Source organism: Phyllobates terribilis, unplaced genomic scaffold (assembly GCF_046119375.1).
Source record: "Phyllobates terribilis strain yellow unplaced genomic scaffold, ASM4611937v1 Scaffold_7__3_contigs__length_470593459, whole genome shotgun sequence".
NCBI classification, from domain to species: Eukaryota; Metazoa; Chordata; class Amphibia; order Anura; family Dendrobatidae; genus Phyllobates; species Phyllobates terribilis.
The window spans coordinates 97,754,019-97,775,466 of record NW_027362767.1 but is presented as its reverse complement, the minus strand read 5'-3'; the positions used below and the strand labels follow the sequence as shown (position 1 = coordinate 97,775,466).

The 21,448-nt window shown below is 40.1% G+C and overlaps 1 protein-coding gene across 11 annotated transcripts in view; it reads right to left on the bottom strand.

Annotated features, from left to right (window-relative positions):
• Positions 1-21,448, bottom strand: part of MEIS2 (Meis homeobox 2) — a 158,507-nt gene that overhangs the window by 69,053 nt on the left and 68,006 nt on the right. For 8 of the 11 annotated variants that reach the window (XM_073639023.1, XM_073639027.1, XM_073639029.1 and 5 more), the window contains one exon: positions 8,640-8,785. In XM_073639023.1, coding sequence (XP_073495124.1) covers positions 8,640-8,785 — 146 coding nt within the window. The remainder of the gene's footprint in view (positions 1-8,639; positions 8,786-21,448) is intronic. The other 3 variants (XM_073639024.1, XM_073639028.1, XM_073639030.1) reach the window with 1 other exon arrangement.

Genomic DNA, 21,448 nt, shown 5'->3' with positions numbered 1-21,448 from the left:
CCTTTCTAGTAGGTGTAGTGAGGGGTCGCACCGGTAAATGATCACGACCGGTTCTTGGTTAAGGATTAGTCGCCTCCACCAACTTGGGATCCGGTACCCTGTTCTGCCAACCCGTCACCCGTAATCTCCTGGGTCCTTAGGGTTCCTTCTGCCTTCGTGTCTCTGGGCCTCTCTTGGTGTTCTGTTCCTTCTTACTTTTCTTTCTGTTCTCCTCTCTTCTCTCGGGCCCCGGCCTCTACTCTAGGCCTGGCCCTGGAGCAGAGCTCCTACAGAGCCTCTCCTCTCAGACTGCACTTCTTCTCTGTACGACTGAACTCTCTATGTTCTAAGATGGTGCCCACCTTTTATACCTCCCTCTCTGTGTATGAGCCCAGGTGACTTGCAACCAATGGGCTCCTACCTATGCCCAGAAACAGTCCCCTCCTGCTCCTACATCACTGGGTTTTCCTCCCCCCTCCCCACTCCAGCCAGGGACATGATCTGTCGTGCCTGCATTACTGTATTAATGGGAGCACCGTTGAGCTGTCCCCCGGAAATGGGGGTGTGTGTGATGCATGCAGCTAACTGAGTCCCGGTCCACACACCATCCTTACCCGGGAGTGGGATATCACACCTCTGGGTGAGGTGCAATACCCCTGTAGCGACCGAACCCTCGGGGCGCTACATGTACACTGTGCAGAAAGCAGCCAGTCAGTGGTGGAGGCGGGATTATACAGAGCTCAGCATTTAGAGAATTGGGAGATCTGCAGCAGATAAAAAAGTCATTTTATCAAAACTGCAGCAAGCAGCTCAGTAAGTGACACATCTTTGGAATCAGGGACTCTGCTTCTATATTATGCTGCTGGCAAAAACCCGGTGATCGATTCCCTTTAAGATATGTTTATGGTTGTTGCATAGGAAGGAAAAATCTGAAACATCTTACTGTCATTCCTGTACTTTTTGTACAGTGCTACTGTGTGCATCTGCGACATACTTTTGGGAAGCTTTTTGATAAATTACAATAAGGATGGTGCCCATGATTCCAGGGAGCGGTGTATTTTCGGCCGTCCAGCTGGATCTTACTGAGCATATTGTGTTGCCGCCTGCATGGCTATGTTAAATATATTCACAACTAATTATTGGCTGCTGTTCAGTTAAAGCAGCAGACTTGTTTTCTTGGGCCGGTAGATGCCCATGTGCTACTAAGAGAAGATCAGCGCCACCTCACTGATATCAGCCGGGCTTTCTGCTCACCTATGCGGCATATTATACGGCCTTACGTGGATCCTCGGAGTTAAAGCTGAATAGGAGAATAAAATGCGCCAGGAAGTCATTGACCCATTTCTATTCTACAGCAGTGCACCATTCATTACCCGGGATTGTGTAGTCAGCTCTTCTGGAGTGAAAGGTTAAGCCTTTAATTTATGTGCTGAAAGAAGGAAGATATAGAGCCACTGGTTCTTTGTAAATAGGGACTGCTCCTTTAAATATAGAATCAGGGAAAAAAAAAAACCATGACAGATGGCAGAGAATGGGGGAATGGTGGAATGGTGAGGATCTCTCCCAGCAGAGGCAAGAGACGTGAAGGAAGGGAACAGAGAGAGATGGAGAGAGGGGAGAGCAGAGGGATGGATGCTATAATTAGCTGCAAGTGCCTAAAACATGTGAACAGGGGATAAGGAGGAGCACTGCGCTGCATGCCGGTCTTTGAAGTAGGAAGTCCCAGAGATAGCTAGAGGAGACCTGTCAGATCTCACAGGTTTGCGAATCACAGATTTCTGTGGAGTTTTACACTTCAAACCCACAGTGTTCCCTTCACAATGATCCTTTCATTGGTAAAAACCCAACAGAGTGAGATTTACCAATCTCAGATTATCGCTCCTGTAGTAAGGAACATTAGAGTGCGAGCTCTCCGGGGAAAGGTCGTTTTGTGCCTGTGTCGCTGAAAAAAAAAAAAAATCAATTGTGCTTGATATCTACTAAACCACCGAGTCATAAATATATAAAATAGTAGGAGGGAAGCAGACGTTACGGCTGAGAAGTCTAACGGTGCGATCGTAGACACACAAGACGGCACATAGTCACCGCGGAGGGTGCAGCGTCAGCCGTACAATGCAGCCGCCAACCGGGCGGCACTAAGAGAAGGGCAGCGCCAGCACAGGACAACCTATGTGCTGCTGCCTTGTCCTAAAAAATACACAAAACAGTGACATAAGAAGACATATTTGCACTGTTGCACAATCATCATCTAAACTAGATAAATAGTTAAAATTGCAAAGTGTTCGTAAAAACAAGCAACTTTGAAATTCACTTGTGATTAAAAATCGTCAAGAAGGAAGGGATTTTTTAATATTATTGCTTCTTGCCTAGGTTACCAGCCACCTCTGCAGTCCATCAGCGGTGGTCGTCTCCTCGCCAAGGAACGGAATAGTGACAAGTTCTTTCCAATAAGCTGGTAAGCGCTGCTCTGAAGGATGTCCCTGTGCTTCACTGCAGAAGCAGAAGCAAAGCTGCATCTACTTACAGTATTGGAGAGCACACAGTTCAGGTCAGTGGGGTGACATTTCCGCTAGCACAAACTGGCAAAGAATCATGAGTGCACCGCCACTCCGACATGCAGGAAGCCAAGAGGTAAGGGGAGCAGTGCGCTCTTGAAGACTGATGTTGCAACATCCCTTTTAATGAGCATCTTTCATATTTATGAATATGGGTGTTACCAGATAGGGGTGTGTCTGTACACAATCTGATAGCGTCCAATCAGTGCTGACTGTGCACTCTTTAGGCAAGTGGAACGGTAGCACCCACTTGTGAGTTTAATTCATAACTGTCTTGGAGGAAACAACAGAAAACATATTTCTAAGAAAAGATTATATAAATATTTACTAAAACCGACGAGTTCGGAGCGGTGACAGTTCTGTGCTGTAATACACTGACAAATTCAGGAGTCACGAAAAATTCCTTCACGGCTGCACGTTTCACCTTTCATGTAATGAGCAGTTAAGCGGGGCACACAGGAGATGCCAGGATCCCACCGAAAAGGGAATGAAGTTGATATAAACAGCTCACTTGAGAAAGCCACGTACAATGCTCCGCCTGATGAGGGAACATTTAGCTTAAATCCTAAGTAAGTGGTGTCTTTGTGACTGAAGATTTCCTGCTTCTGTCCACGATTAAATATGTTTTCTGTGCGGAAAATAGAAGAGCACTTGACAGAGAGAAAGTGGGGACGCTTGAGAGGCCAATTGAGTGAATGGAGGGCTCATTGGAATTAGAGGAGAGTGTCCGCCCCTCCCTTTCCATGGGCACCGCCAGTATTTGGAGTGCAGGTCAGCGCATTGTGTATCTGGAATACCTTGCCTTTTCTGCTCTAGAGCTTAATCCCGCTGCATGGGAACAGTTTAGCAGTGGGACTGTTGTGCCGGCTACAGGATTTATGGCATTTCTAAAATCTATGGAATCATAGAAAAAAGTGAGCACCTGAAGCCATGCCTCATGGACAATTCATCTAACTTTATTGTGAGTGATCAATTCTCAGATAAAGCATCCTGACCTATAATACTCTAAATAGGATGCAAAAAAAACAGTCTACAAATCCAAAAAATAGGCACAGAAGACAATTCAATACCTTTTATAGTATTTTGCCCATTTGGCATAGTAAACAAGGATATAGGCTTTGCAAGGCCAATTCAGTAAGCCATACTTATATTGCATAAAGTAGGACTAAAGTTACATCTCTCATATAGAGCTACAGAGAATGTGATGCTGGCCATACACATTAAATGGCTATCGGCTGAATGGTGCTCTGGCCGATTGTTTGGCCGTCAGCCATCTCAGCCATCTCAGCCAACACTCCCATACACAGGACCACTTTCTCTTCTCTATGAGAAAGCTGCCAACTGACACATCGACTGGCGGCTAATCTCTAACAGAACAATGCGATCGGAAATCCAAAATCAGACATGCACGATTGACATCTGCCCCGACCACCAGTCAGTAGGTGCCCTCATGCACATTAGACCTTTGACTGATCATGTCGATATCGGTAGGTTAAGCCAACATTAGTCTAATGTGTATGGGAGCCTTTAGTGTCCAAGGCAAATAACCTCTTCAGAAAGAACAAGACTTCTCCACTGTAGCGCCTATTAGAAGTACCAATCTGAAAAGTCATTATCGACCCTTTTATGACTTAGGAAAAGAAGCCAAATCAGAAATTCCATTTGCAAACACAGGTTTCTGGGTATTTACCCCTCATCAGTACAAAGCCCAAAAAAACGTATAATGTGTAAGGAGGGCTTATATGCAATAATGTTCCACATCTTAACTAATCTTGATCGCCATCCTACAACAATGGGTCTTTACTACACCCCTAGTCAATGGTATGACCAATTTTTAGCAAAATATATTGATTTAGAAAGTGTGTTGCACAAATCTCTGATACATGTTTTACAGTGAGAGGTGAATACTGCATCCCTAGTCAATAGTAATGCAAGGACAGTGGAACAGTAAGTAGTGCTACTATATATATATATATATATATATATATATATATATATATATATATATATATGTATAGGTTCAGTCTCTTCTTAGGCAATTTATTATGGCCATACATATACATCACTGCTGTATGTAATAATTAGTTTAGGAAATGAGTGTCCCCCCTTAATTAAGTGCACAAGAAGAACTATTAAGTGGCTTCCTCACTGGCATAAATCATTGATGTATCCATTCTTATAGCGTTGCCATATTCGATAACGATCCTCTTAATCCCTCCATCTGATTCTATTCCGCTGATTGATTGGAAATAGAACAGTTCCCTATGAAGAAAGGCCGTCACCTTAGTTTACCTTGCTTGCAGAGACCGCACACTATTTCCAGTTGACTTTTTGAGTTAGTAGTACAACTTCCAGCTTGCTTTTTCTTTTTTAATGTCGGATCGGACAACAACACATAGAGCAAAGAATTCTTATTCTACATACATTACAGAAAAATGCTGAAATGCGGCGGGTAGTCCTATAAATCTCAGCTATTTGTCTAGAAGCCTACCCGCACCTGTGTAAACCCAGCACTTTGAATAGTAATACAATGTGCAATTTCTCAAAACTACAATATACAACCGTAATCCTCCTTCCTTTTACTTCCAGTCACAAAAGTCATAAAAGGGGAGGGAAAAAAAAAAAAGAAAAAGTTTCATATCGATGATACGTATCGCTAAAACCTGAACTTTTAGCCACTTGTGGTGGCTTTTTTTTTTATTAAATGTCCCCCTCGACATATCATATTACTTAAGGGGCAAATAAGAGTGGTGACAGGGACATTCTCCTCTGCCATTCTTTGTGCGGGCGTTATGAAGGGCGGCAAAGCAAGGGTTAATGCATTGTATGGTTGGTAAGGCCCCCAGCTGAAGTGATGTAGCAAAGAACAGCTGTGAAGTAATTCTACTAATGATGAGGATAATAAGCACATGGCAGGGTTCAGGGCTGGCTGCTGAAGCTTCACTGCTCCTGAATAGATAGAAGTCATTAAATACCCTTGATTATCTCTGACCAATATGTAATGGGTTTACAGCCCTTTCAATTAGTTAGTATTTGCCTAGGACTCATTATTTTGCCTTTCCTTGAGTAAGAAGTCCAGCGGTTCAATGTTCAGTGGAATTTCCGCTTAGCTAAGTGGACAGAGGTCAGCGACCTTTCAAAAAGAAGCATTTCTTTGCCAAAAAACAGGTTCTTCTTGAACACCGATCACAAGAAGCCTGGTTATTGTCACCTTTTTTTCTCAGGGCAAGGACATGAAGATGTCACAAAAAAAGTCAGGTGATTTCCAACTAGATCAGTATGTATAGTATTCACCCAGGTTTCCTCATCTCAAGTCTTCAAAGAAGGATGGTAACAGTAACCAAACTCTATGAAGTGATGACCCAACCAAAGGGTAGCCGATAATGTATGATCCCTGGGGGTCTGACTGCTGAGACCTCCACCTGTTGATGGGCTATTCCCAAAATCACAATATGGACTTATAATAATGTATATGTACGTATGCTTTTTGCACAAATCACCCCCCCCTCCCCAAAGGATGCCCCTTCTGGCTCCATTTACCCTCCAGTTGCCATTGGAACTCTCCTGCTGTAAATCAATCCCATGGTGGATCATGCACAGTGTAGTCTATCTCAGCTGGCTTTCTACAAACATAGAACAGAGCTTCTACTGTGAGAGCAGTGGCACCTTCATCACAGTGCAGAACTCATACCAGGAAGCAGTGATGTGCAGGTAGCTAAGAGGGGTGATGTACTGGGGGCTGAGAGGAGAGATATACTGCAGGATGGGCCGTGTACAGAGGAGACAGAAAGGAGAAATATAGCGTAGGATGCGCTCTATACAGGGGGGCTGAGAGGAGAGATATACTGCAGGAGGGGCTGTATATAGAGGGGGTGAAAGGAGAAATATACTGCAGGATGGGCTTTATACAGGTGGCTGAGAGGAGAGATATACTGCAGGATGGAGTCTATACAGGGGGCTGAGAGGTGACATACTGCAGGATGGGCTGTATATTGAGGAGATGAAAGGAGAAATATACAGCAGAATCGGCTCTATACAAGGGGGTGAGAGAAGAGATATACTGCAGGAGGGGCTGTATATAGAGTGGATGAAATGAGAAATATACAGCAGGATGGGCTCTATACAGGTGGCTGAGAGGTGACATATACTGCAGGATGGGCTGTATACAGGGGCTGACATTAGTTGAGCTGTGATTATTGCTTGCTGCTGCTGACATAGAAACATAGTTTTATGAAACTGCAAATGCTGCTCTGTTGATCCATATGGGAGAGGAATATCTGTCAGATGCAGGCAATAAACAAAACTCTGCACTGCCGTTGTGGAGGAGAGTTGAGCTCTGCTAGAACCAGCTAATGATGTAAAATCACTGCAGCTATACTGATTTAGATGACAGATGATAAAATTGGTCAGGCAGAGTCCTGTACCAGAGGAGAGAGGACATAGAAACATAAGGTGAATTTTACATTTAGATTAAGTTGATGATAATTCAGAGAGGTGGGGCTTGTCAGGAGCACACAAGAGTGAGTGAGGGATCTGCAGCACTGAGGAGAAACAAGTGCTGCTGGGAAATGTCGTTTTAGCAGTTAAAAATAGTACAATCCACTCAGCTATGTGAAGTTGGATGCACCAAGGGGCAGATAGAAATGAAAAAAGACACAAAGAAGAAACTTTATGTTGCACTTAGTTGGTATACTAACAATAAGTAAGCATTCACTGTGCTGAGTGAAAAAAAATGCAATTGTGGGAATAACGCTTTAAGAAAACAAATGTCTCATGCCTCCATGTTAATGGAGTAGTAATGTGCATACATGACCTCCACTCCATTATCTTTTATGATCCTATGGGAATGGTAGTGTACATATATAACTAATGCTCCCACAAACTGTGAATGGATCAGTGGTCACGCATATGAACTACCACTCCATCCACATGGGACAAGACCTTCCTTTTCAGGATCGGTGATGGTTTCATCGGACAGATCCATAGCGATTATACATGTATGGGTAGGTGAGAAATGATAAGAGAGAACCATTTGATATGGATTTTCTTGTTTCATTCTTAAATTTTGGCTTAGGTATAATCCAAGGTGTATACTACATCCATTAAAGAACTTGCACAAATCTCCTTAACTTCCACACTTACGACTGACCATAAGTCTGCTGAAATTTATCACTATAGCTGAAAAATATTAAGATTTGAGAGTCCTCAGTGGTTGATACCTTTTAATGGCTAACTGAGAAGATGGTGACAAGTTGCAACCTTTCGAGACTACTCAGGTCTCTTCATCAGGCATAGTATAACACAAAATCTGAAGAGTCACATATTTATACACAACAGGGCACGAGAATAATGCAAAACAAATGTTGCTTTCCAATAGTGCACGTTTCTTCAGAAGTGGCTTTAGTTCCATAAAGATGTAGTACATTCTGGTATCCTGTGTCCTGTTATGCATAAAGGCTGTGACTATTCAGATTTTGTCTTATACTATGCCTAGTGAAGAGACCGGAGTAGTCTCGAAAGCTTGCAATTTGTTATCATCTTTTCAGTTAGCCATTAAAACATATCAATCACTGAGGACTCTCAAATTTTAATATTTCTCTATCTACTGGCTAAAGAAGGTACAAAGATATATCTTTTTCCTGTATCACTATTACTGTACATTTTTGATCTTCTCAAACAATCCGTTACGAACTAAATCTCCAATGATAATGCACAGACCTTCTTTACAATAAGATATATTTACAGACATATATTCATATGGTCATACCAAAACCACATTGTTTTAATCAGATCTTAACAATTATATATTTTCTATGTTTGGTAATTCAAAGAGACCTTCACTATGTAACAGATGAAGGCTTAGTGTAACTCTCCAACAAGCACCAACAGTATCTAACATCTAAACAACCATACACATGCCCTAGGTTCACAAATTTTCTTGCGCACCCTGGAAATGGACTCCTCATAAAAAATTAAATCCATCATTAGGGCAATCAACAGTCCATTTTCAATGCAGGCCCGCTGTATGGATTTTTTATCGGCTTGTTTTAACACTTGACATTCCAGATTAGAAATAAAACACTTCCAGACGTAGTGATCACTCACCGTGAGATGTTGGAAAAGCCACGCCCTCATAATATTCGTTGCTACTTTAGGGAATATGCCTCTTTTCTTTTGCCTCTTTTTTTCCTTGTCTGGGTCATCATCGTCCCCTGTGCCGGGAGATGCAACACTGTTATCTAAAACATCCCCTGGATGACAGAAAGAGAGATATATGGATAACATCAGACAAATATTCTTAAAAAAAAAGGCTAGGCCAAATCAAACGGATGGCATAAGACTATAGATAGCCCATTGTCAGGACTCTCAACCGTGAATGACTTGAAGCTTCCATCCAATGGTGAACATCTCTTTGTCATCTATAATCGTTGGGCTGTTGAGTCCTCTGCTGAAAAAGGTCCATCAGTCTTCTGTAACCTAGCAAGATGCTCTCCTACCTTGTCCTACAGTAATGTGACACTAGTGTACCTGGACGTGACAGAGGTTGTATCATTACAGGACTTCTTCCATCATCATAGGTTTCCTTCAGACCTTGACATTTGATTTGTGATAAGCTAAGTCTACATTGTGTAGCAAAACTTTTTCTATAGTCAAGGTATTGATGACCTATGTTAGGCTTGATGCTTGGCCAGTCGGCAAAGTTACACAACAGCTGTATAAGCTTTATGGAAGATGATGGGACATAAAGCAATAGCTGGATTCCTCAAAGGTATAAATCAGTCATGTGGACCTAGCATTTTCCAAAGTTCTTGAGCGTTGAGTGTCTACAAAAACAATACTTATTCAGGTTGCTCTCTTTGCACTTGATGGAGAATATCTAAACTTATGGCAACCAATAGTAAGCGAGTTGTGCCACAAATGCCCATGAAACAATGAACTAAAGTTGAGTTCTGCCTATAATGAAGCCTTAGGTACCATAGACGTCTTTGCTTTCCATTTCCCTCAAGCCCATACTTCAATAGAACAACCTACTACACTGCCGAGAGCTTCTGGAGCAATAAAGAAGGACATGTCGCCCCAGCACTGAAGCGGTTAAAATTAAAAGAAAAAAAAAAAGAGAGATACACTCGTCAACGCCAGTGTGCCAACTTAATCAGAAGTTTCCATCACCCAGTCTTGCTCTTTTGTGCTTTTCCATGGCATTAATTGTGCATTAGCAAAAATCATTCACTTTTAAGAGCCTTGCTTATTTTTTTCGCCCTGCGGCTCCGATGCCTTGAAAGCAATGCCTGCAGGGCGTGTGAATTATGTATCTGAAAAACCCTGCTGCCAGGGCAATACTGGCCCCCACCTTCTGAAAATTTATACCGCCATGTCTCCCCCTTTTTGGGAAGGCATCAATCAACGCAAGCCGGATATATCACTCGCATGCATTAATATTTGAACTAATAACTTTCGGGGGGAAAAAAACAGGGCAGCTAGGGTTAGACATGGAGGCGAGTTACTTGTGGGATAATGAAATGCAAAATAAATGAAGATTAGGAGGACACTGCTCTGGATGGCTGATTTTTTTTTTCTTATTTTTTTTTCATCTTACACATCATTAGTCCACAGTCACACGAAAGAGAAAAACTGGAGGGGGAGTTAATGCTCCCTGCTGGCCCCTGACAAGCTCTATGTCCAAGGGAGGGACATGTGTGCAGCCACTGGGATCCCTGCCTCCTGTAATAGCAGAACAGACATTAATTAGCTCCAAAAAGCCATAAATCTCAAACTACGGCAGAAGCATATCCCAGGAAAAGTTCTAAGACTCTCAAGGATACATCGACGACACATATACAATGGTCACACACATGTCCAGTGTCACGAGTTATCTGCAGACTAGACTTTCCTTCACCAAGGGCAAAAATTTACGTTGTTGGTCCAACCCCATATTTAGATGGCTTGACCAAGGCAGCGTTTTTGTTGGAACCCAGCCCATGTGGAATATCGATAAATGTCCTGTTATCACTTACTGATCTATGACCGATCGGTGATCATACTACTTGAAGATGGGGGATTTTGGTATGCAGTGCCCTGTCTATTCGGGCAGATTTGGTATTACTATCTCAGCTGTCTTATCGGTCATTACATTACAACACAGAAAAGTAGTTTCAGATGTTCCAGCTGTTATATAGGTGCCAGATGTACCTTTATTACTCTGGCATAACTTCTGTCACTACCGCACTTTCAAAAGAGTCCTTGTACAGAATATCCAGATCACCGAATCTTCAATCACAATGCTTTTATAGAGACAACCCCACGGGTCCGCCATAGATATGATATTGGCCGCCATCTGGGGACTTTTACATTTTTTTAATCCATATTTTACTGAAGAATTTTTATGTTCATTCATTTTAAAGCTCTGACATCACCGTGTACAATCACATTATACACCCTTCATAATGGGGTCCAGCCATAGCCAAACCAATGAACACCGGCAAATAAATCCATCTAAAGCTGACAACGGAGCAAATTGCTGACTGACTGGGTTGATCAATTTTTTGGGTTGTTTTTGACCCAGCTATCCAAAACAACTGGGCCAATTTATACACTAATTGACTCAGTTATTTTTGACAACTGGGTCAATTTTTTCACCTATTTATACATAAAATTTGCTCAGTAATTAAAATAGGACTTTATCTGCTTTTATATATTTGAATTATTTCATCTGACCGGCCCAGGATATCCAATCTGAAATTGGCTACTTACCCAGCATATACTTAATACATCCGATTTATCATTGCATTTTTGCCAGTTTTTGGGTGTGAATGCCTCTCAATTAGTTACTTTTTTATTTGCAGCAAATACATCAAACGATTTGCGCCTTTTTTCAAGTAGTTTTGTTAAGTTTTTACTCTAATCTGGCTTTTCCAGATGTTTTAGACTGATTCATGAAATGCGACTTTTTTAAACAGTCACAAAATGTGGCACAACTATACTCCAGTCCTGGAGTGATTTTATGTACGTTAGCCAAAAAGTCACCTTTTTTCACATTTTATAAAACATTCTTTTTGAGCTAAAAAGTAGAAAAAATTAGAGCAGGGCTGTGGAGTCAGAGTCGGTGTCCATTTTGGTGGAGTTGTAGTCGGAATCTGAGTCGGTGTAAAATGGACCGACTCCAACTCCTAAAATATATAATAAATTGGGTACAGTAGTTCAATGCAGTTTGTGGGGAATATTTTTTTCATAATAATTTGGGAAAGTTATGAAATGTCCTATAAATGTCTGCCCTATTCCTGATCTAAGGGTCTGGACTTTTAGCTGAGATGAATCTGTGCTACAGTAAATTGATCACATAAACCTGAGCCATGTATGAGGGAGTCGGAGTCGTGGAGTCGGAGTAGGTGTCATGGAAATTGAGGAGTCGGAGTAGGAGTCGGAGTCGGAGGTTTGGCTTACTGACTCCACAGCTCTGGATTAGAGGCAGAAACAAAAAAAAGACAATTTGGGGCTTTGCGCAAAACTCATGAATTGAGTGTGCCATTTTTATGAATTTGGCACAAAACGCGTCAGCGGAAAACTCAAGTCATAATAGAAAAGTGACTTCTAAAAAAACACAAATGATAAATCGGGCCCAATGTATTTAATATATATATTTTTTTACAAATAAATGAATGATAAAATGTACAGTTGGTGGAGGAAGCTTGAACTTGATGGACCTAGGTCTTTCTTCAACCTATGTAACTATGTAGTAATGGACATATTTACCAGGTACTATACATAGCTACATTTTTTATATATATAAAAAGATAGATATCTAGTTGTTTTACCATGAGCTCGCTGTCTAAGAATGTAACAGTAACAAGACATAAGAATACATTTGCCACCTTATTAGTAACCATACATGCGTCAAGTCACATATAATATTCATCCATGTTAGTTCTCAGCAACCACAACTGCATTTGTAACCACACTAGGTGTCTACTACTAGCCAGGCACTTATACAGAGCATCTATGTCTGTAGTGTAGCGCTCAGTGACTGTACATAGAGATTCATCACTGAGCGCTGCCATATTTATGTAAAATGTTGCATGGGAATGATGAATGACTAAGGCGATGTTAACTTGACCGTACTTCGGTCCGAGCGCTGTCTGTGAAAAATATCGACATCACAAAGACCAATGTTACTCACTCGGGCTGTTCAGATGTGCGTTTTTATTTTCACTGACCGAATGTCTGCGTGAAAAAATTTCAGCATGCACTAGTCCTCCCCGTATTTCAGATGAGACTCGTCTATTCTAAACTATGGGCGAATCTGTAACCAGGTCCTAGCATGTGACATTTAAAGGAAACCTGACTGTTCTCATCTGCTTCTATAGCGGTATGTATAACCATAGCTTCATCCTGCAATGAGATTTTATGAGCGATACTAATTTTGCTGTTTTTTTTATCACAATATCGGGGATTATATGGAGGCTGTCAATGGTAGGCGTGATTAGAGAATCTGAGGCAGGACTAGTCTGGGGGAAGAGACTCCCATCCGCACTAGTCCTGCCTTATTACCATAACTCGAGCAGCAGAACAAAAGTTAATTTTTTTTAAAAAACAGCAAAATTAATATTGCAGATAAAATACAATTTCCGAATAAAGGAATGATGATGCATGTCACTATAACAGCAATTGGGGCAGTCAGGAGACCTTCCCTTTAAAATACTGGTGTATTCCCAGATCTGATTTCCATCGTATTCACATTTGCATCATTTGACATATGGCAAGATTTTAATACTAGAGGTTTGGACCGTCCCGAATAGGGTCACCTTGACGTGGTGGGATGGATTTTACTTTTTTTTAATCAAAATTATGTTAGCTAAGTACCCTATGTTATGTTCATGTACTATTGCTTATTATTTATTTGCTGCAGGGTATTTGCTCATTTTGTTTTTATCTTAGGTTTTGTCTATTTAGTGGCCAATGTGAACATGCTCCTACACGTTGCATGCATACCAACTTATATTCCAGTTCGTCTCTTTAGGTTTTTGTTTCTATCTATGTAGCTGCCCAGTGTTTTTTCCTTCCAGTATGTCAGTACTATCAGCAGAACTGATCCTATGGATCCCAGATGCAGTCATCTGATGCATCAGTAGTTGCGGCAGATTGGTCCTATAGCTAGATCATGCGGCATTTTTTTTGTCTGGTGCCGGATTGGCGCATAAACTGCACCACTTCTCATCAGTTGTATCCGGCTCAGGCGTAAAAGAACTGATATATGGAAACCCAGCTGTAGAAAAGGGGACTTTTGGTTTAGTCACCATGGCCTATGTGTCACTACTACTTATGCATGCTATTTAGCAATGTACCGACCTTGGCTGTTAGGGAAATATAGTACCGGAACCTACAGATTCAGATACACTGTGGAGTCTCCATGAATAACGCATGGATTACTGTGCTGTCATCTGCTTTACATACTGGCTCAATACATAAGACCATATTGTAACCAGGAGCCTAACCTTGGCATAGTGGATGTAACGCACCACCATACTAGATTTGCTACTTCTGACAAAGCCTGATAAAGCTTCACCAATGTTTTACTTTTAGGGTTCGTTCATAAAAAATTTAATTGTACTCGAACCAATGTTATTCAATGAGGCAGTGCAGATCTGCAGATTTTTTCTCAGCTGTATTCGGCAGGCTGCAATATCACTCCAAAATCGGTAGAATGCAAAAAAAAAAAAAATTGCATCCCATACGGATCATCAGTATGACATCTGACTTTTACGGATACATTACAATTCTGAAACTGTAAAGGGTCCTGTAAACGATTAATAGCTGCTGAGTAGTAAAACGGATCGCACATGGACAGCACACGGATGAAGTGAGAAAAAAATCGTTCTACTCTCCTGGATGAGGATGGGATCAATTTTTTTTTATATGCAAGTGTGAGCGAACCTTTAGGTCAGGGTTGGACTGGCCCACCAGAGATCCGGAAAATCCTCCGATGGGCCCTGGCTTCTCCTTCAGGAGAGTTTATAGTGGAAACCTTGCAGCTGCTATGGGGCTCTTGAGTGGGGTAGAGCCTGCCTTCACCATCTTGATTTCAACAATATCATATGATAACCGATCGAATCAGCAAGCAGAGCCGAATCCTAACATTGTGTATCTTATGGCTATACCACTTGATACAGTGCCTGATACAAATTAGTCTACGTCCGAAAAAAAACATTTTAATGATAATGCATTGGTTTTGTGTACATGAAAGGTGTGCCCTCAGAATCAAGTCCTCTGGTGGGCCCAAAATTCTTCAGTCTGACCCTGCCTTAGGCCACAATGAGCTTTTGGTGAGTTTTTGATGTTGAAGATTTTCTGCACCCATTAAAGGTGTTTTCCCACAAACAAAAGTTCATTTTAATCAATAGATCTTGGAATAATAATAACTTCCACAATTGGATGTGTATCAATAAAATGCTCCTGTGCTGAGATAATCTTATAATTGTGCCCCTGCTGTGTACTGTGTAATGGCTGTGTCTGACAGTGCAGGAACATGGTCTGATCATACCACAGCTCCTGGGCAGGGGAGGAAGCAAAAGAGTATACAGACATTACAGCATGGGATCACAAATGATTCTTTCGTTGAAGTAAAACATTGTTTAAAAACAGGCAGTGAAATGTTTTACCTCCTCCTCTGCTGTCCTGTCTGTATACTCTTTTGCGTCCTTCCCTGCCCAGGAGCTGTGGTATGATTAGACCATGTTCCTGTACGGTCAGACACATCCATTACACAGTACACAGCAGGGGCACAATTATAAGATTATCTCAGCACAGGAGCATTTTATTTAAACACATCCAATTGTGGAACTTATTATTATTCCAAGATCTATTGATTAAAATTAACTTTTGTTCGTGGCAAAACCCTTTTAAGTAAAATAAGTCACTTGGATTTTTTTTTTTTTAAATTACACAGCGCGAAAAATGCACCAAAAACTCATTGTGGGAATGTGGCTTTAGGACATAAAGAAGGAAGGTTGAAATAAAAAACTGCAGGAAAAAAAAAATTATCACTGACTATTTCAGGGTGTCATACTGTACAGAACGAAACATTATAGAATATTACCAAGTCGGCTTGGAAATAAAAGGTTAACAGCGCACATTCCTCCTCTGCAGCAGAAGCAAGATTAATTCTTATGCTCACGCACAGGCCTGGAGTGTTGGGAATTGTGGGTGCGTCCTTTTCGGAGCCCTCTGATTTTTAGTTCCTATGTAAATGCGCGTATGCACACCCACATATACATTATATATTCGCCCGCTCTCTTAATGCGCACACTTCTCCACTGTGCCAAGGAACTGCCGGAGGGCAAATTCTCCCAAACAGTAATGGCTTCTGACTGCTCCCTGGCAACCCTGGGCTGTTGTAACCTGGGCGGATGTGATTGTGCGGGGCCCAGGAGCTGGCTGCTGCTTCATCAGCTGTTTGTGTGACACAGATGGAGAGAGGCTATTACAGAGCCAAGCTGGAAGACCTCTGGGATATGGGAAGTGTAGAGCTGCAGCACTTCTTAAAAGACAAAAGTGTGCCTAAGTGCAAGTGCATGTCTGTAAATCACTCTGAGGTATGTATCGAGATGATCCAAATAATGCCAGGATCCTTTGCAACCCTACTGAATAGCACAATAGAGCCGTGTTCACACGTTTGTCTTTTTTTTTTTTTGCATGTTTTCTGGAGGTGTCCACACCTAATACACAATAATATCATTCTATGACTGTTGCAATTTTGCTGCATTTTACCCATTATTTGCTGCATTTTTGGTGCAGATTTTAACACTTTTTGTTTTTAAAAAGCTTTGATTCTGCTCTTCAAAATGCGTCTACTTTTCTCTACGTGAGTTTTTTTTTCCATGCACTTTTTTTTTTTCAAGCTCAACACAGATGCCTATAAAATACAAAACGCACCAAAAACCGCACAGTTCAGTAGCGTCTCTAAACACAATATCCATAAGTTTTCATGAAATCGTATGGAAATTACTTTGGAAAAAGTTTGGAAAAGTTACGTGCACGCTAAAAAAAAAAATTGCAGCATTTACGCTACGAGGAAACGCGGCGAATTCCTACTGTAAATACGCAGATAAATTATAGTAGTGATAGATTGATATGGAGGATGTCAGTTATACCAGCTTAGCACAAAATATACCTGCCTGTATAATAGCTAGAAAACACAAGCATACTCTCATAAAATATAGATTATTGCAAATAAAAAAAAAGTGCAAAAATGCAAACAGTCCGGTATATCAGGGCTGACTTCTTCTGGTGGAGGGCATACAATGTACTCCAGGTGGAGTAAGTCATGACTTTGAGTGACGCAGGCCATACAAGGGCTTGGTGGACATGTCTTTGCCTGTACACACTGAAACATGGGAGGGGTACGGCAGACTTTTCTAATCCGGCCTGAACTCCTGAATGGAGGCTGGGGTGTAGCACCTTCTAAGAAAAGCTTTGTAAACAAAGAATTGTGAGATTTGGACCTAGTCACTAGTTTCTTTCGACTCGTTAAGCAAGATTTTCTTACATACTTTAACCATAATGTAGTTGGGATTATACAATATGTATTGTGGGACAGTTGTAGTTGTATTATAAATTTATATATATATTTTTCTTTTTAGCAAATATTTTTTTCATAATCATGGACTTAAAGTCCCTTCAACGTTACTTTTAATATTGCAAAGGCTAAATAATAATAGTAATACAAGAAGTATTAAAATAATAATTAAATATTAAAATTAATAATAAAATATGACTCGTGTTGATAATTAAATATGAATAATAAAATATTTAAAAATAATAAATATTGCCATTAATAGTAAAATATTACACATAATAATAAAAAATAGGTATTAAAATAAATAACATCACATCTAAAAATAATAAATAAAAAATTACAAATAATACTGATTAAATATTAAAATGAGTAATAATACAACACATTATTAATAATAATACTAATGAAATATTAAAATTTAATATTAAAATAATTGATAAATAATGCACATGATAAACTAATAATAACAAAATATGACTACTATTAATAATTAAATAACATGAATAATAAAATAATAATAAAAAATATTACTAATAAAATATTAAAATTAATGATAAAAATACACATAATAATAAACTAATAATAAAAAATACTAAAAATTAAATATTAAAATCAATAATAAAATAATACACATAAAAATAAACTGATAAAAATCTTACTAATAACACAGATTAAATATTAAAATTAAAATACACATAATAAAAAACTAATAATAAAAAAATCTTCCTAATAATACAAATTAAATATTAAAATTAATAATAAAATAATACACTTAATAAACTAATAATAAAAATATTACTACTGTTAATACAAATTAAATATTACAATTAATAATAAAATAATACACAGAATATTAAACTAATAAAAAAAATATTACTACTACTACTACTACTAATAATAATGATAATAACAAAAATATAATCAATAATAATGTATCGGCTGTGAATTCTTAAGATAAAGTTCTTTCATCTGTGTTTTCTTTGTCTTGTTCATTTTTGGAGTCTCTGGTTCTAAGGCCATCAGCTATCAAGTCTAGTTTTGGCATGGTGGTTTGGATTTGATGATCATCTACCAAGTATATGGTTAGGGAAATCAATAAAAACAGTTGAGCGGAAGTAGAAGCTGCTATTTACCCACTCTCTGTGCAGATCCTGCTGTGCTAAACAGCCAGGACATGTAAGAGTGAAATGTGCCTGTGATTTGCCGCTGACCAGGAGAGCAGAGAACAGATGACCCAGAGAAGTTTACATGCAACATTTACTAACTGTGTGGGTTTTGTGACACTGGAAGGGAGGGGGTGACCACTGTACCTTATTCACACTCAAAAGTGCACTGGATGGAAAAAAAACAGCTTTTCCAAGGCTTACACCGGTTTCAAACACCCAACCCCCCAGGGGGACAATCCGAAAAAAAGGATTGGGGGAGAGAACAGAGAAGAAAAGGGTTTTATTCGGCTTTTTGTCCCAGACTTTTCAGGCGGCATAAGAAGCATTTAGCACATTCATTCCCCAAATGGGTCGGGAGCTGGAAACTGCAGGAGGCTGTTCCTTTGTTAGCTCACAACTATTTACACAGACTATCTGGTGAAGGGACCCCATGTTTTGGACTGAAAAGGATTTCCATTCAAGCTGCCTAAGAGGGAGCAGCATTAGAGGTAGCAAGGCCCCACACCAACCCAAAATCATCATTGGCACACACTGACCTAACAATATCAGGGCCTCACACAGACCTCATATTCCTATGGTGTCAAACAAAAAAAATCGTCACACCCTCTCACCTCCCCAAAATCCAAAGGGTCTTGAATAAATTAGCCTCTTAAGGGACCCGCCAGATACAAAACGATAAATGTACGTCTTTACGTTACCAAATATCTACAATCAGGTTCTTCACTCTCCCAAGTGTGGATATTGGAGCACCAAATTAATTTAAAGTTCCCAACTTCAATATCAAAAACTTTTTTTTATTCTTTTGGGGGTTAAAGATTATGACAAATCATTAAAGAGCAAGACCAACACAATCTAATCTCAAATGTAGAGTACAAGAAAAGGAGAACGAGTAGGACACGTTAAGAGTCAAGAAGAAGTGCTCTTCTCGAGCAGTGATCTAATTGAGCTAATTGTACAAATGAAGACATAGTCGTAGCCTCTTGACCAGTTGTATTCCCTGGACAATCTGAGCTTTTAACACTAAAAAAAAACCCTGTAAATGTTTGTTTTTTAAGGAGTCAGAATGTAGGTACATCCGGATTAACAGGATTAGTGGAAATAGCCAATTAAGTAACAGATTGACTGCACTTGGCATTCAAAATAAAGCAAAGGGTGGATGTTATAGACCAAAACATCTCATCTTACACGGTATTGCCATGTTTGTGGTCAGGGAAATGAAATGTCTTTGTCATAGAGTCTACTTAATGCCACATGGGCTTAACACCTGAAGAGTCCATGGCATCTCAATTAGCATTGGTCACTACGGCAAAATAAGACTCTACAAAATCTCATGGAGGTAAGGAATCTCATGGAGATAAAAATGTGGACCTTCCTAGTGCTGCTTTAGACCACCACACTCTGGACCACCTATGCTGTGAATAGACCCATTTTCATAAAGTTGGACTTTCTTCCCTAATATCGCACCTTGTGCAAGTTTCCGGGTCCCTGGCCTCTACGTTTTGTATTCTTCTTGCAATGGTTCATTTCATGGACGTTCTAGAAGTTCTGACGTCATGTGTAAATTGCTCGCACAGTCCTACTTACCGCCTATATCTAGACTCAAGAGACAAATGTTTTCCCTGGAGGTTGTCGATCATTTCAAACATGGCTGCTCTTTTCTCTTACAAGTACAGACTTTTCCATTTCCGTGCAATTAACTATTTAACACATCTTTAGCAAGGCGTGCTTTTTTTGGCAATGCGTATTGTAATGAGATGTAAATAATGGGATTGATGCATGTCAGTTTCTGACGACGATGTGGGTGTAGCCAACTCACATGAAAAATGCAAATTAGCCGCAAAAAAAAAATGTAATAAACTGTTAATCAGAAAGGGTTACTGTGTGGATTATAAATATCGTGCGTTTGGAAGACAGATGGGGAAGAATGTAGGAGCTGCGCATGTTTTTTCTCTTTGGCTGGCAAAGTTGATGCACAAGAGGACCAGATATGTGAATTTAACATGACACCATCTTGCGCAGTGCTAATTTGAAAGCCGCACATTGCAGACCTGTCCACACCATCAAAATCCATAAAACCAAGAGAAGAAAAAAAACTGATTGCAGTCTGCCAGCTTTGTTCACCCGCACAGAACACTGTACGTTCAGAATACCAGCACAATGTAAGAGGGTGCAGTCGAAACGTAAATCATTGGCTTTGGACGGAGAGTTAACAGATCTTTCTTTAGTTTTGAAAATTAAGAATCCATTTTACAGAAAAAAATCAGAAAGGTCAAAAGTATAGACCGTAGAGCTTAACACTCCATTCTACTTCATCATGGATTCCAACCCTGGTCTTCACACTTGAAATGACAAATGGCATGAGTAAAAAACTGAAGGGAATGCTCAGGGCTTAACATTTCACACTGGCATCATTGGTCATCTACACATGAATATAATAGACCTGAGATAGGTGATAAGAGCCTACTTGTTCTGGTAGAGCTCTACAGTAGGTGTACAAAATAAGATGGTGATGACCAGAGCGTGGAATCTAAAAATGTCACCAGATCCAAAGTGGCTTGTTTTTGGTTTTGTTTTATTCCTTCTTCTCTTCTGAGTATTCCTCTTTTTACTTTTTTAAATCCGCCATATAGATCCAGAGATATCTGCCTTTATATTTTGTGTTAATATTTATGACCTTTTACAAAGGGCGGTGCTCACACAGCAGACTAATGACACGCCCCTGAGGATCTGTGAGCCACATCCCCTAAAAAATCGCCACTAAATAAACAGGCCCATATCACTAAAACTGTATGGTGCATTTGAAAAAAAAAGAAGAAAAAAGTGGAATAATCAGGGGAGCAGTGGGAATAAACTTATAGCAAAAACTGGCCATTTTCACCTGGTGACACGTCCTCTTTAAAAGGGTTTCACACTTTCAACAAATTGATTTCCAAATCCTTGCAGTTATGTAAAATAATAAAATTAGATGGTACTCATCCACCACGGGTCCGGCTCCTGCTGTAAAATGCTGCTGTGGTCTTTGTGTTTTGGCTGCAGTGGTGATGTCATGACTACAATGCGTATCACCGCTGCAGTCAATCACTGAGCTCAGAAGCTCTGCTGATGTAGATGGCACAAGCCATTGAGCTCAGTGATTGACTGCAGTGGTAATGCGCTGCAGCCAAGACACATAGACTAGA